Source organism: Montipora foliosa, chromosome 7, assembly GCF_036669935.1.
Source record: "Montipora foliosa isolate CH-2021 chromosome 7, ASM3666993v2, whole genome shotgun sequence".
Taxonomy (NCBI): domain Eukaryota; kingdom Metazoa; phylum Cnidaria; class Anthozoa; order Scleractinia; family Acroporidae; genus Montipora; species Montipora foliosa.
The window spans coordinates 11,081,244-11,098,130 of NC_090875.1; the positions used below are offsets into that span (position 1 = coordinate 11,081,244).

At 38.8% G+C, this 16,887-nt stretch overlaps 1 protein-coding gene and 1 long non-coding RNA gene across 3 annotated transcripts; both read left to right on the forward strand.

The window, feature by feature from the left end:
- Window positions 1-6,693, forward strand: LOC138010864 (uncharacterized). Its single transcript, XM_068857891.1, has 6 exons — window positions 1-294; window positions 689-853; window positions 1,987-3,231; window positions 4,182-4,246; window positions 5,169-5,376; window positions 5,965-6,693. Exons 1-6 carry the CDS (start codon window positions 237-239, stop codon window positions 6,078-6,080), a joined length of 1,857 nt encoding a protein of 618 aa, XP_068713992.1. The 5' UTR covers window positions 1-236; the 3' UTR covers window positions 6,081-6,693.
- Window positions 6,694-7,125: 432 nt separating this feature from the next.
- On the forward strand, window positions 7,126-16,449 carry LOC138010649 (uncharacterized). Of its 2 annotated transcripts, none has more exons than XR_011124519.1 (3): window positions 7,126-7,219; window positions 11,052-11,298; window positions 16,341-16,449. It is a non-coding gene; the product is annotated as an uncharacterized lncRNA (long non-coding RNA). The 2 variants fall into 2 exon arrangements; XR_011124520.1 differs by lacking the exon at window positions 16,341-16,449 and adding an exon at window positions 11,371-11,384.
- Window positions 16,450-16,887: the final 438 nt, after the last annotated feature.

Sequence of the window (16,887 nt, forward strand, 5' to 3'; positions counted from 1 at the left end):
GTGTTGACAAAATGGCAACACGACCGAGCAGAGAGTGGGACTGAGAGAAACAAATGGATGTGATTGGCTGGGCGAAAAAATTTCACAGCTTGCCGGCAAGCTTTGAGCTTTGGCGGCATTTTTGACTTGAATGCCTTGTCGTCGTTTTCACGTGTAGCAAGCACATTTATCACTGCGGATCTGTGAATTTCAGCTGTCCGTTGACCTGAACTTATCAGCTTTAAACAATTTTGAAAATGGTTGGCAAAACATCACGAGTTACTAAAGCTCCAACACGCTTTCAAGACGACAATGGTAAGCTATCGTTCCTCGATCCAAAAAATAAGCTGGTTGTTTAGATGTGCTGGTTGCGACTCAGTTCGCTCGAAGATTGTTTCGAAGGTCGTTTGATTGACAAAAGTTGATTCGATTGAAGCCAAGATTGCTTAAGTGTATTGAACTTACTATTTATCAAATCTGTTTAAAAATATTTACCTTGGCAGTGGATAAAAGAGGGAAGAATTATTCACATATGTGTTGAGTCTCAGATTTTTATTATTACCTTTGCTTCAATCGAACTGACCTTTTGGTTTCGATCGAAACAACCTTCGATCAAACTGACTCGATACCGGCACAACTTGAGAATAAAGCGGTGGCTTATGACTACAATGTTCTCAAGGACTCACGCAAAATGTCATCTTTTCTTTAGATTTCTACCTGATCAAATTCGTAGAGGATGGCGTAAGAAGAGTCCTTAGCAGAGACAAAATTAAAATACAAGATGAGGACGTGGAAGCAGGATTGCCATGTGAAGCATATTGGGAAGATACACAGACCAAAGGCTGGTATCCAGCTATAATTCTTGCTTTTGGAGGTAAGTTTTATGTCTGTTAGGGAAAGGGCATTTAATATGACAAAAAGGAGGGAGGGGGGGGGGGGTGGGGGGAGAGATGAAGATATTGAAACTTGAAGCTTGAAATTTTAGTAGCCCCCCTCACTAGCAGTTCAATTTTTTGGGAGCCTCCTGTTGGTTTTGAAGTATGTCTAAAAATTCAATATCTCGATATCTTCATGCCCCTCTTGTGATATTAAATGAGCTTTCCCTTAGTACTTATATTCGCTTATATACTTTATTGATCCCTCTTCCAGTGGAACTTGTTAGCTAAGGGAAAGTTCATTTAATATGACAAATGGGGGGGGGATGAGGATATTGAGGGGGGGCTCTGAAAATTTTTAGACACCCGAAAGGGGGGCTCTGAAAAAATTAGAGGGGGTAGGGGTCCGAAAATTAGTATACTTCAAAACCAATAGGAGAGGGGGGGCTCCTAAAAAATTGAACTGCTGGTGAGGGGGAGTTTCAATATCTTCATTCCCCCACCCTTATCATATTAAATGAACTTTCCCTAATAGAAGCTAATGAATGATCATTGCTTGAGAATAGAGACCACAAGAAGCCCAAACTGCAGGAGTGTTCTTACCATTCTTTGTAATGTTCAATCACGCCTGATTTGCTTTAAGGCAAATTGTTAATTCTCAATTGAACATTTGGGTTGGAAAGTCCCATAAATCAGAGGACTTTACAAAAACAACTGTGGACTCAAAGGTTGCTGTCTTCTTGCTAAACAGGATAAAAGGATTTTTTAAATGTTAATTGGTCTGCTTTGCCTACATCTTCTGTCGGGTGTTAACATTAATTTGTTTTCAGTTTTATCGAGGTAGATTTTACGTTTGGCCTTTGGAATTATGTTTGTTTAATCAATGATTTCGTTGAATTGAGGCTCGTTATCTCAAGGATGTGTTCGATATATTTTACTGTAACTTTAGGTGGGATGAAAAAAATATTGTTTGTTTTAACAAGGGCTTTGTTAAATAGGGTTTGTTAAATCGAGGTTCCATACCTTTATTTCGTCTTGCTTAGTTGGGCTGTAATTATTAAATCCAATAAGTGAAAGATTACTTACATTAAGATATATCATTCTTAAATTTGACTACATTAATTTTTTTCAGAATCCTATGAGAATTTAATGAAACTTATGAACCAGAAGAAAAGAAGCAAAGACAACCAAGTTGAACCAGATCCAAAGAGAGCCAAGAAGATGTCTGGCAAACAGAAGCAAGGAAAAACATGTAAACCTCACCAGAGAAAAAAGCAACTAGAGAAAGGAACAGAAGATGAGAATGAGCCCAAGAGAAAAAAACAGCTAGACAAAGGAACAAAAGAAGACGACTGTGACAAAAACAGAAAGGAACAAGAACGAGAAGCAAAGAGGAGGAAGAAAGAAGAAGAAAAGAAGAAGAGAGATGCTAAGCAGCAACAAAGAAAAGAACAATTGGTGATGCTTCAAAGGCAGCATCCAAACTTCGGCATTGTTGAGGAGGCATCTGATAGTGATGATGAATATCAACCCACAGTCCTAGATGAAAGTACCAGCAGTGAAAGTGAAGGTGAAGAACAATTAAGCGTTGCAAGGAAACATCCTAGCAAAGGTTATGCACCATTACAGCAGAGCTTTGCACAATTAACACGTTCACCAGCTGCATCATCAGGTATGCCAAACCCTGGATGTACACCACTGAATACTTCTAAACCTGGTCATAAGGGTTCTTCAACTGTTGTCAATGCACAACCGAGGCAGTTACCATCCACCAGCCTTGGTAATTCTTCATCATTAAATGTCAACCCTCGCCCACGACCAACACCTCTTACCAATCTTTCAGCTTTTGTTAATCCTCGTCAGACACCACCAAACTCTGCTGGTCCTCATCACACAGAGACTCATTCCTCCAACTCTGGTCATAAATCATTTCCTGTACACCCTCATCATTCTGCATCATCACTGAGCAGCCCTGGGGTTTTGTCAGCACCTGTCTTCCCATGCGAAACACCATCGCCTCCTGCCAGCCCTGACAACCTGTCATCATCTGACATGACTCGTCACAGACCATCACCTCCTGCAAGCCCTGATCGTGCGTTATTGTCTATTGACCTCCGCCATACACCATCACCTGCTGCCAGACATAATCGTGTGTCATCTTCTGTCAACACTTTGTATACACCTTCACCTCCTGAAAATTCAGCTCATACACCACCTGGGCATCTTGCTCCTGTATTGTCTTCAGCTGCACACCACGTTCAGACACCCAGTATCATTGCAGAAAATGTGGACTGGCAGGAAGAATACCGCCAGCTTCATGTTAAGTACAATGCATTGAAGGAAAAAGTCAGAATCCTGGAGCAATCAAGCCAGGGAGGTAAGACTTAGACATGTAATAAGTATTTACAGTGAATTAATTTAATTGATATTTCAGTGAATTTCATCTGACACAAATTATTTATAGAACAAATGAATGAAGGGGTAGTTTCTAAAGAAACTGTGGTGCTGCGTCGGTGGGGAAGTAGTATACAAAAATTTGGTTTATCAACGGAGTTGATAATGTAAATTGACCACCGTACAGAGATTCTAAAAGCTGACGTTTCGAGCGTTAGCCCTTCGTCAGAGCGAATCGATTCGCTCTGACGAAGGGCTAACGCTCGAAACGTCAGCTTTTAGAATCTCTGTACGGTGGTCAATTTACATTATCAACTCTGTTGATAAACCAAATTTTTATTTATAGAACAGTCATATTAAACTATGAGATATACAATCTCCATGTTTTTATTAACCCTTATCTGGGTGTATAGTCTCAGTACTGTGGAACCTCAATATAACAAGGGGTCTAGGGATTGGGAAAAAATGTTTGCTATAACAAGATATTTGGTGTATCAACTGGAGGGTATTTACAGCTGTATATATTACAGTACTTACTTATCCTCATCGGGCCCATGAGGACTCTTAAGGCCGGATATATTTTAGGATATATATTACGGTAGCAACTGATAAAATTTATTTTATCAAGGACTTTATAAGGGCCTATTCATACAGTATGACTTTGTCGCGCGACAAGCTTATGACAGGCCCATGACATGACTAAGACCTTTTATATGCACACAACATTTTCACCCAAGGCCTATTTACATTGTACGACTTTGTCGCATGTGAAAGTTGTACCATGTAAATAGGCTGTAATAGAAGTTCTTTAAACTTAAGTTCCACTGTTCAATGTTCGATACTATAAATTGTGTGGCATATGAGACATAAATTCCTAGTGATGTTGTAATGGAAAAGTATTGTGGTAACCCTAAAGCATTCTCCTTTTAATAGAATATTCCAACGAGGAAAGACCACCACCAGGAATCTATAATCCAAGTGATGCACAGAAATATAAGGTATAAGAGTGTAAGGAAACAGCTATGGATTAGTTATTTGCTTGTTATTACTGTGATGATATTGATATGTACCTCCCTAAATTTCATAATACATACTCACTCTTACAAAAGGGAGAAAATTATGGTTTTGAAAGAAAGATAAATATTAATAAAAGCTCTAATTCAAAAGAAAAAGTTTGAAAATGTTCATCTCTGGATATTTTCAGTACAGATATCTACCCTTAAACTATGTCTTATTCTGCAGCTCTCAGTGTAGTGGTTAATTTCAGTCACAGGTACATACAACTGTATCTTGCATGCCACATGTTTATTATAGGCAAAGAAGTTTGGACATTTCAGGAGTGGTCTTTAAAGTCCCGAAGAGTGGGAGAAACAATTTTATGCTTAAGGACGGTGCCTACTAATTAACAATATTTTTGCCCCGGTGTGTGATTAGACAGGAAATGTAGATCTCAACAAGTGTTATTAAAATCCAAAAAGAAAATTGGGGGTAACCACGCATTTTTAAAAGATAATTCATGAATATAATATTTGTAAAAAGCTTTAAAGTACAAAGCAATGTATGGTGTTCTTTCTCAAATAGAAACTTAATTATCTCTCAAAAATGCATGGTTACCCCCAATTTTCTTTTTGGATAACCAAGAGTACCGGTACTTACTAAGACCTACTTTCTCCGGATAGTTTTAAACCGCGCAAAAATATCCCTGTATTAGTAAGCATCACCGATAGGAAATCCGAGTATCTCAAGATGCGCAGAACGTATGCGCAATAGCAATAGTAGGCACTGTCCTTAAAAAGTGGAGATCTATAAGAGACAATTGAGGCCTGAAATTTCAAATTACACCATTTCTTTGAAAGACTGAGACTGGCCTTGTCATTTCAAACTTGAAAATACTAATCTGATTCTTTTATTTTTCTTTAGATGGTCGAAGTCTGTCCAGGGACTGGTGTTTTCTGGTATCTGGGCAACAAAACCTCTGCCCTGAACAACACTAAAACTGCTGGTGAGCTCACCGCTTATCTGATGGACACTTTCTTTAGTAAAGAAACCATGGCCATGTCCAATATGAATGGTGGAGGGAAAAAGGGCTACCAGCAGCTCAATCCCACCATTGTAAATGCATTGAGAGGTAAATAATGATGATGCTACATTTGTGAATTACACTATCATATATCTTAAAAAATAATACTCACCTAGTTTCTTCAACTGTTACATTTAACTTTGACTTGCTGATCTGTAATTCCCTCTAATTAATGATCATAAACACATCCTTAACAATTTCATTAACTGTCTCTAAGTAGAGTTCTCCAAAAACTGAATGACTAAAAAACGAAAGTTAACTTTATTTTCTTAAGTTTTGTCGAAAACAAACTAAATGCCTTCTTGCATGTGCTGTAAGCTTTATAAAGCTGAAGACTGTTTCAGCTGGGGAAATTCAAGACAATCACCTTCTTTACATTGCTTAAGTTGTATGTCTAGCACCTATCAATCCCTTATGGGTTTCTGAAATTATAAAAATGAACAGTATGGCATTTCGCATACTTTTGTATGTTCACTGTAAATTTGTGTGTATATTACAGGCTAGTAGGTACCAAAATGTTCTATACAACTAAAACGTCGATTTGTAAATATGTGTTCCATGCAGTCACAGTCTAAGTTAGTATCAACTGTTAATATGCAGTACGTGTTACTGATAGTATTAATATTTCTCCTCCAGGGTTTGTTCTAGATGACAACAACTATGGCAAACAAGCAGGCATCATCTTTAACAAGACTGTCCAAGACAAGTGCTGTGGGGCCCGTCGTGGTGTTTCCAAAGGGATCACCCTTTAGCTTTTTTAATTGAACTTTTTTTCAAATTAGACTTAAGTATTATACTGTACATCCAGGGTTTTGTTTTTAAAGAATATGGAACAAGTTAGTGTGTTATATGTATATTGCAGTACTTACACTGAACGTAATTTTATTGGCTTTTTATTGTTCATAGTACAATTTGATAATGGCCACGAAGAGTTGATGTTATCAAGAGCATGTGCATAGGTTTTGTATAAATAATATATCATCTGCTCTTACTATTTATTGATTATTTAAATAAACAAACTATTTTAGGACAGATTGAAGACTGCATGATCTCTTTATATTAATAAACATAATTCAGTGAGATTAATAGTTCAGGGTGAATATAGGTTCACAGCACTGTGATGACCCTAGGCAACCCTGTGAATATATTCATGCTAATTATCCAGTCAACATATCTGCAGCAGACATTTTCTTGCAGATCTGCATGTTCCTGCATTGTTCACTATCTGTCACATATCTGTGACAGATATGAAAATGAGGCCAAATTCCTATCTGTTACAGATACGTCACAGATAGTTTTTTGCAGATATATCACAGATATTCTACAGAACTGATATGTATATATGTCACATATCTGTCAGTTTGGTAAGGGCAAGACTGAAAACAATAAGATTGCAGCAAACTACAATTCAGTACTTACGGAACAACTCGGATCAACCGACGAGCGCTGTTTGGAACTGAAGAGACTCTTCTTCGCTTTTGATTTGCACATTGCGTCTAAACGATCGTTCAGCTTTTGGTTAACGGACCTCAGTTCAGCCAGCTCTTTCAAGACGGCTTCCATGTGACTTGGGGTCACTTCTTGCTGTACTTGAGCATTGCTAGTACTTGGGCAACCTTCCTGTGAAGCCATTTTATCTTTTGCCGAAACCGAAGGACTTCAACAGAACGACCGAAGCGCGAAATAGCAAGATTCAAAAGGCGCGCAATTATAATTGACCTCGGTTCAAAAACGAGGAAATCATGCGCAGTAAGGACAAAATCGGAGAAGGTTTCAAAGGTCAATAACCTGATCTTCATGGAGGTTACAGTGTAAGCGAAGCAATATTGGTGTTCTTCAGATAGCGTTTCGAGAAGATTGTATCATTTTCATTTTGAAGAAGTCCTTTTAGGTAAGTCTTCACACTTCGATGTATTTTGTCTTTTAATAGTAAACGTACGAGAGGTGGTGACAAGAGGTTGAAAGGAGCTATACACATAAGCTTATATATATTTATGTCAAGCGAACTTTCTGCTGATAGCCACCAGAAAAAGAAATTTCTTTCTTTACTTTGAATCAAAGGTAAAAAACTATTAAGATTGCTGAAGGACGAAATCAATAAAATATTAGACATCTTTTGTTCGAAGTTTTTTGCAATGAATTAGCATGACCTCACTACGTAGTTTGAGGCATACATAGCTCCTTTCAATTTCACGTGTACAGAATACGGTGGCACTTTTGCTCACCGCATGGAAAGCTTATGCAGAAACAAGCAAATACAGTGAGCACAACAACAGTCGCTTGTACGCTGTATTTTCAAAGATTATGGAACCTTGGGTATAACCTTGCCTATTATGTGAAATAACATCCCAGGTATTATGGTCACATGAGGGAATTGTTTTGCTTCAGAAAAGCACCCTTCACAACGGTTACACAATATTCTTTTTATAAAATTCTGGCAAATTACATCAAAATATTAATAGAAATTGTAAGATCCTGCATAGAGTCTCATGGCTTTTAATTGCTTTTGTTGATTTTGAAGTATTGCTTTGTATTGCTATGTGGTCTGAGTTCTATGTTGTAGAGCTACAGTATTTACAGGATCAAAATTCTCATGGCAGTATGAAAAGTAGACACTGGGACATGATATAAACTGTAAGGTCCTTCTGAAATTTTATTTCATTCCAATACGATGTAAACACACCCAAGTCTAATCCTCTTGATCATCGTTTCTAGTTATCCCATGACTTTGAAACCGTTTCTGTTGCCTCCTCACAAGCAAACACATTCATCTACTGTAATGATCGCCACAAACAAAATAACATTTAAGTTTATTATCAGTTTTTCCAGATTGCATTATTTAGTCACTGGATAATGAAAGGATTATCTAGTGCTTGTTGTATAGTTAAATACAGGGTAGACTACCTGTAAAAACATAACATACATGTATACCAATAGATCAATTACATTTAACCTTCGTTATAATGGTACTTAAGAGACTGAGGACTGTAACTTAAAATATTGATGTGTGGAGATAAGACAGTGATTTTTTGCAATAGCCATTGTTTTCATCTGTTTTACTTGAAGTGCTCTGTGATGAGAAAGAGTTTATGTTGTACGCTCTAATCTACATACAGTGTAATACAACCTTGCATCTGCAATTAAACTAAAACATTTTATTACAATGGTTATGACATTTTATTGTTATAGACTGTTGATACTTGAATACTACGTGTAAGAACTGATATATTCTGTAGGGGAGTTGCTGTTCATCACGATGGTGACATTTTGGCTTTAGTTACTTGGGAAATCCAATTGATTAAAATGAAGTACAGCACAAAGAATTTTGTTACTACTATAATAAAAATTGCGTTTTGTTTGAGGATTAGCCATGTTGTATACATACATTGTACATGTGAATCTCATTGTCTTGCTTCTGGTTGTCTTCATTGTTAACAGTTTTGTTTGAAATTCATTGTTGACAATTGGGAGTTTTGATCATTAAATAACTAGGGCTCATTATGGATGTAGCACAAACAAAGAAGTCCAATTGTCGCTCCAAAGAGTCATTGATAAAAAGAAGAAAGAAAAACAAACAGAGAAAGAAGGAGAGAAAGGTGGCATCTACAAGTAATTGCCAGCAAGAAGTGACTCAACCAGTTGATATTGATGTTGTGACTGCTGAGAATGAAAAGTTGAACATGCAGCTAAAGGAAGAGATTAAAAAAAGAAGGGTTCTTCAAAGTGAAAATTTAGATTTGTGCAGGAAGCTTGAAAAAGAGCAGAAAATGGATTACAGATTGAGTAATGTTTCCAGTAAATATAAAAGTCGAGTACATCAAAGCATTCAGTTTTCGAAGAAGCATTTTTCTAAGGATTCAGATTGTAGTAGCGCTATTCGGAAGATTGATCCATGTAACTTGACTCTCCTGGAAGGAACTGCTCATTTTCTTGGGGAAGGTAGTTATGGATGTGTGCAAAAAATGATGTACCGTGGCATTGAAGTGGCAGCCAAAATTCTCAAAGGGCATGCCAATGAAGTAGATTTAATAAGAGAAGCTACTGCAATGCATGAAATTGGAGACCATCCAGGAGTACCCTTTTTGTATGGCATTTGTACCAAGGACACAAGTCTCATGATCATAATGGAGTACTTTTCTCAAGATGGCAAAGTTGTCACTCTTAGTGATGCAGCAAATACTGTAGAGCTATCTTATTTATTGTGGTCACGAATTCTTTTGAAGCTCACTGAGGCCCTGTCCTTCATTCACACTAAGGGGTTTATCCATAATGATCTTAAAGGAAATAATGTGTTGCTGTGTGAAAAAGAACCTATTTGGCAGCCAATAGTCATAGATTATGGCAAATGTGTGAAAGTGAGTGAAGCCACAGTAAAGACAGGAAATCTTGAGCAAGGTCCATCAAGGAAAAGATGTTCTCACATAGCACCCGAAGTTCTCGCTGGGAAGCAACCTCCTTCCCATGCTAGTGATATGTATTCACTTGGCCAAATTTTCCAGAGAATGAATGCAAAGCTTCATTTTACCGTAGTTCCTCAAGATATCGTTGCAGCATGCTGCCATGAGGACCCATCAAAGAGAATTAATGATGTCATGTTGCTTGACAAACTTGCCACCATTGTGCATGCTTTTGAATAATGCTAAATCTAACTCTGGCCACATAAGCTTATCAGCTTACCTGTATGATTGTACAGCTTGGTGTAAACCCTTTGCAATTTTGCTTCAGTATTTACAGGCTATAGCTATATTATGTTGGAAGCATTTACATGTTCAGTAGAACAATAATTGTGGTCATACATTTACAAGTTTAAAAGTAGTTTTGAGATTTCAATGGTTAATTTTGTGGTTGATGAATATTGCTGTGAATGTAGCAACTAGTTTAAGTGTTGTAAACAAATGAAAGAGAACTTAAAGCTACATTATAATTATTGTCCTTTTCATAGGTTTTAAGTGAAAAAATATATATGTATACTTGTGGTTTATTTCACATTGTGCGGGGTGCAGATGACATTTGTAGGGATTTACGTGTAGTGCAGTGATCAGAAAGGAAGTAAGTTGTAACATTGACCAGTGAATGATTGATCAAAGAGAATAAAGGAAAACAATGATTTGAAAACATGTACATGTATATACAGGGGTTTCATTTAGGTTTGGAGGAGGAGGGCATGTGGGTTTAACACCCGGAAAAAGTATTAGGAAGGGCCTCTGGGTCTTCCCCTCTAGGAGGGTCTGAAGGCATGCTGCCCTCAAAAATTTTGAAATTCTGTAGTTGCAAAGATGTGTTTTTCTGCATTCTTAAGCCCGAAGCGATGAGCTTTAACCACCAAAAAAGTCGCACCGAACGTGCCGATAATTAATTCACTAATGTGGCATGAAAATTTACTCAATAAAACTCTTACGTTTTTATAAATTTTAAGGAAAAGCCTTTCCACAGCTGAAACCAATTCAGGTAGAGAAGAAAAATACTCTCCGCTGATCTTTTCTGGGTGTGGAAATATGTCTTTTATTTACTTTAATTATATTTAATTCATACGACAAACCACTTCAACTTAACCAACTCATACCATACAACTGTAAGTCACATTACCTTGCAAGCCACACTGTCCATTGACTTTCAAAGCACTCATTCTTAGACTGGTACTAGTATGGTGACGGCTATCAATAATGTTGTTGTAGTTATTTTGTTGTTTTATGGTTTTGCGTAAATGCATTTATTTATTGCAGTCGGAGCTTTATAACAGTGGAAAGATCATCCAATAAAACAAGCTACTTCTCATCATGCCAAAGAGAAAACGAATAAAGAAGAATTCAACTGCGGATGGAGAAAGAATCAAATGTGGTCATTGCCATACTTTCTTGTCTAAAAGACAATATCATGAGCACAAACGTCAATTTTTCTGCAATGTGACCAACAAATGGACAGCCATGGGAGACCTCATAGTTGGTGTTCAAGGATCAAGCTCCAGTGATGGTGGGTAAAAAAAATTATTATGAAAATTCAGTAACCATCTTTACCTCAAGGTTACTGTACTTGTGCTCATAGGTCTAATGGTTTTGTGTGATATTTTTATAGCTGTATGACTGATTGAATCAATCGATAAATTATTGGCAATGTTGGTACACCCAGCAATTAGAATTGTAGCAAGCTAGAGTGTACCTTCCTTTGAATCCATTTCAAAATACCAACAAGGAAACTGCTGGCTAGTTGAATAATTTCCTTTGTAAGCCTAAAGTGATGGAAATCAATGTTTATTCCCCTCAGTTTGCATCGTTAAACTAACCAATTCTTTTTTCAGATGAATCTGATTTCCCTTCACAATTATTACAAGTGCGTCAAGAGGATGTCCCTTCTTGTGATGAAACTCATGGTAAGACCTCAATGATGAATGGTTTTTGCAAGATAAGACACTAAAGCTTGGCCCAAGTAAGAGTGAGAGATAATGAGAGTTGAGCAAGTCTACGGCAATAAAGAATAACACTACGAGAAAGGAGACCCTGGTTACGACGTGAGCTGTAGGAGCTAACAGAACAGCGCTTGACCTTATTGATTTTAAATGCGATTCTATTCCATGAACTAAATTTCTCTTTTTCTTATTTTTTTATCTCAAAAGGGGTGGAGCCGTGTTTCAGTGAAGTTGCTGATTTGCCATCCAACACACTTTCAACTGATGAGGTACTGTATAATTTATTACTTCAAACTTGTTCTTTGGACGGGCGATCAGGAAGGGTTTGTGAGAGGCTTGATTACTTTTGCTCGTTTTTGGTTTCAACAATAGTTTGCTTTAGGCACAGTGACAGTAGCCACCTCTTGTACCTATTTAATGCAGCTTCTCTGAAATGCCATCGTTCTGTCTAATAAGGAGTAATTGACACAAATTAGTTTCAATAGCTATTACTGTATTCAGCCAAGTTGTCTTTAATAGCTACTTTGGTCGAGGGCAAATTGAGCCAAAAGACGTGCAGGGCAATTTCAAGGCCATTTCTAGTACGTAACAAATTTCTTTTACCCTAACTCCTTTTTTGTACGTAGCGTATAAAGACTGTTTTAAAGTGGTGTTTTAATCGCCTAGAAGAACTTGATCTTAGCTGAAAATGTGAGTCCCTGGAATTGTTAGGGAATGGCATCTTCATTCAGAAATTGCGAGCAGAACGTTGACTTCTAAGAATTTCCCAGCAAAAAAAAATATGTTGACCCGCAAAAATGAAATGGGAAGGTGGCCCTTGCAAGCGCCAAAAATAGCGAAAATATCCCTTCGAAAACGCGAGGGATTGTTTTCCCTGTAACGAATCTTTTTTGTTAAAGTAGATTCCGATATTCTTACAACAGGTTTACTCTCCCAAACACATACATGTACATGTATTTCACCGAAGTTTCTCGTTGGGTGTTCCTGTTTACTTCAGTAAACAGTTACTCCAGTCTGGTGTCCTTTCGTACGCAAACGCAACTGGCAGCCATACTTGTAACTTATCTTTCCATTTGACTTTGATTTTACCCCAGGAAACCAGTGTAAATGAAGATGAAATTTCAGACTCGGAGGAGAGCCTGAGCGATGATTCGGATGGTGGGCAAGACGAAAGTGCTGATGAAGTGGAGGACTCTGATTTAATTGAAGATATAGCTGGTGCTATTGACTTAGATGGAAACAGCTTCCCATTGCCCGAACCTGTTGAAGGTCCGTCTCATCAAGTGCAGGGCATTCTTACATGGGCATTATATTTTTTGCTCGTGTGGCAGTACTGCTATTTGATTAGCGACAATGCGCTTCTTATACTGCTGAAATTCATGAAAACTTTCTTGACCTGCGTTGGAGGAGTTATTCAAAATGGCGCAGGAGCCGAGTTTGTTCTGACGCTAGCCGCTCTTGTACCATCAACAATGTACTGCTTGCGAAGGATTTTAGGAATCGATAGGGACAGCTTTGAGAGATATGTCGTATGCCCCAAGTGTACAAAATTGTACAGACCAGAAAATTGCTTACGAAGAGTCGGAAATCAAGTCCAGCCAATTGTTTGTGATAATGTTCTCTTTCCAAGGTCAAGAAGAAGAAAGGCCTGTGGCAGTCAACTTGTGAAGAAAGTCATTTTGAAAAACGGTACGCCCAAGTATTATCCTCTGAAAGTGTACTGTTACAAGAGTGTTATCGATGTGCTTGAAACATTTATGAAACGTCCAAACTTCGAGGACGACTGTGAACATTGGCGCGAGCGCCAAACTGATGAGCAATTATATGGCGATGTTTACGATGGAAAGGTTTGGAAGTCCTTTGATCGATGGAATAACATTGATTTTTTCTCACTACCGCGTAGGTTTGGCCTGATGCTTAATGTAGACTGGTTTCAACCCTTTAAACGCCGCAAAGACGTATCTGTTGGAGTACTTTACATGGTCGTCATGAATCTACCTCGCTCTGAACGATTTAAGCGTGAAAATGTGATTATAGTGGGAATCATCCCAGCTCTCTCTAAAGAACCACAGTCACTGAACTCTTTCATTAATCCATTGGTGGACGAACTTAATGCCCTGTGGCGTGGCATTAAAGTCAAGACCAAAAAGGCGCCCCTTCAAGGAGCGGATATACGTGCTGCACTCATTTGTTGCGCATCAGACATACCCGCTGCGCGCAAATTGTGTGGTTTTATTGGCCATAGTGCAAATCGTGGTTGTTCCCACTGTGACAAGTTTTTCCCGGGTGGTTTCGGTGAAAAAAAGGATTTCAGCGGATTTGATCGCAGCACATGGCCCAGAAGAACGGACAGTTCCCATCGACGAAACGCTCGAAAGGTGGAAAAGTGCAGAACGAAAACCCAGAGGAAAAAGATGGAATCTACACTTGGTACAAGATATACAAGTTTATTGGAGTTGCCGTATTATGGTAGTGTTACCATGTGTGTGATTGATCCAATGCACAATCTGTTTTTAGGAACGGCCAAGAAAATTTTAAAATCTGGTGCGAGAATGACATTTTGACAAAGGACAAATTGAGAGAAGTTCAGGAACGCATCGAGACAGTCGAAGCTCCATCTGATCTTGGGCGCCTACCTGGGAACATAAGCTCCAATTATGGTGGTTTTACCGCATCTCAGTGGAAGAACTGGGTGTTGTATTACTCACTGTACGCCCTTGAAGGCGTTTTGGGTGAGGATCATATTAAATGTTGGCAAAATTTTGTCTTGGCCTGCCGTCACCTTTGTAAACCTTGCATCACGACATCAGATCTCCTTATCGCAGACCAGAAGCTTCTAGACTTTTGTAGGAAGGTTGAATCGCTGTATGGCAGGACTGTGGTTACACCTAATATGCACCTTCACCTTCATATAAGAGAATGTGTGGAGAACTATGGCAGTGTTTATGGCTTTTGGCTGTTCAGTTTTGAGAGGTACAACGGCTTGTTAGGAAGCTTCCACACGAACAACCGAGAGGTGGAAGTCCAGCTTATGAGAAGGTTCCTGACTATGAGTGCCCTTGATGACATTCAGTATTCCATGCCTTTGGATTTTCAGGATTTTTTTCTTCCCGTGTGCAGTGAGATGCGCCAAACAAACCTCGTTGATGGTGTGGTGGAGGCACTGAAAACCAATTCTTTGGCGTGGTCCAAAGCCACGAGTGGGCCACTTTTGTCAAATTGCAGTTTATGGACGGATCTGAGCATGGTCAAACTCCCCAGTCGGTATCGTCTCTGTTGCTTTGATAGTGATGAGATCATTCAGTTAAGAAGTACTTATGCCAGTCTATATCCGTCGATGGACCTGCGTATTGGCCATCTCAACTCCACGTACAAAAAGTACTCGTCTCTCTGTATTGGCGAGGAACGCCTCAGCTCCGGTATGGAAAGTCGCCTTTATAAGCACGCAAGAGTTATGGCTTCATGGGTTGGAGAGGAAGGCGAAATTGCTTTAGGGCATAGCAGACCGGGGAGAGTAAAATTTTATTTTGAACATTCGTTTGAAATTGATGAGCAGCAATACCATCATTGTTTTGCTTGCGTGCAGTGGTTCAAAGAGTTTTCCGGCCGCACGCCATTTAGGAATCCACTTTCTGTGTTTTATGCAAAAGTTTTTAAACTTCCAGGTGCTGCAACATTTATCCCTGTGCAGAGAATACAATCGCGATTCATTGCCATAAATAGGAAGCATCAGAACATTGACACTATAATCGTGTGTCCTCTTGTCCAGAAGACCTTTATTTGACTCTAATATATCTTTTTGCGGCCCAGTATTACTCCGTCTGTATTTTTGCATTTCAATTGAAACTTGGAAAGATATTTGCGAGGCTTGTAGAAGCTGCAAGTATTACAAATGAATTCATTCTCGGTAACCCCTGGGCAGCCAGCCAGGACGGGACGACCTTTGCCAGTCCTGATAATGGTAGTGATTCCTTCGTCCGGTTCTGACCAACTGCCCCTGGGTCTCCGATGTCAAAGGTTTTTAAAACAAAGATCAAGGAGACACTATAAAGTAGAACTATATTATACCTCGTTGAAAATGTTAATGTTTGTAACTGACTTGTAATATATACGTGTGGGTGGTTCTTTAGGACGTTTTGGCTAATGTTTCGGTTAATTCTTAAGCCCTCATCAGTTGTAAGTAGGATTGATGTTATAACGCGTGATTTAAAATAACGTTGCGCGAGCGGTATACGCGTGACTACAAAGTAATTTACTGAATTCAGCCAACCCTTTACATTTGAGGGTCATTTCCTGGGAAGATGGGAGTAATTTTATCACATCATATACCCCTAGGAGTCACGTGGACTTGCTTCAAAGGCTTTTTCTCACTTACAAGCTTGATAGCAAAATCTTTAAACTCAGTGAGGTTATTTCTGAATCGAATTTAATTGTGCCAGTCTTGGGCGTATTTTTGGGTGTTTCTGAACATGATCAGTTTTTTAGAATACGTAGACCACTGATTAAGAAAGGAATTAAGGCTTAAGTTTCTAAGAAACTGTGATGCTGCGTCGTTGACCTTTCGAGCGTTTTCCCTTATCAACTCGTTTGATACGCTAAATTTTCGTAGGTCCACAAAGAGGTTTTCGGATCCTAAGGGGTTTTGGGGTTTTGGGCTGAGTTCCAAACATGGCTGGTGTAATCCTGTAAGTACTAATAAAACTTATCGGTTGTCCTAACATTTAGCGCTTTCCTTGCTTCCAACTATACCGTGATTAAGTGAGATGTATAATGCTGTGTGAAGTTTTTTCATCCGTAGCCTTCATTCGGTCCCTTCGTTTTCGGAAGATATTTATAAAACAGGTCGTATGTATGAACCATTGTCCAGGTATTGTTTAGAGCGCAAATTCAGTAGTAAACGTGTACGCTGAACTGGCGCCATTTCATTTTGCCGAAAGAGGAAAGCCCCTTGGAAAAAATCTCGATTTTCTGAGCGAATCCGTTTTGCGGAAACACGAATGAAACACTCGTACGCGTTTCAGTCAGCGGAAACGCTGCGGAAACGCGAAACATTATGATCGTTTTTCTCTATCGAGTTTCCCGTTGTATCCGCCCTGCGGAAACATAACGGAAAGTTGAAGTATCGTGTTTCCGTCATTTTTCCGAATCACGGAAAC

Excerpts from the sequence above, each read along its gene's own strand:
- LOC138010864 (XM_068857891.1), top strand. The coding sequence starts at position 237 with ATGGTTGGCAAAACATCACGAGTTACTAAAGCTCCAACACGCTTTCAA. Across the intron at positions 295-688 it reads ACGCTTTCAAGACGACAATG|ATTTCTACCTGATCAAATTC; the intron begins GTAAGCTATCGT and ends TCTTTTCTTTAG. Across the intron at positions 5,377-5,964 it reads CATTGTAAATGCATTGAGAG|GGTTTGTTCTAGATGACAAC; the intron begins GTAAATAATGAT and ends TTTCTCCTCCAG.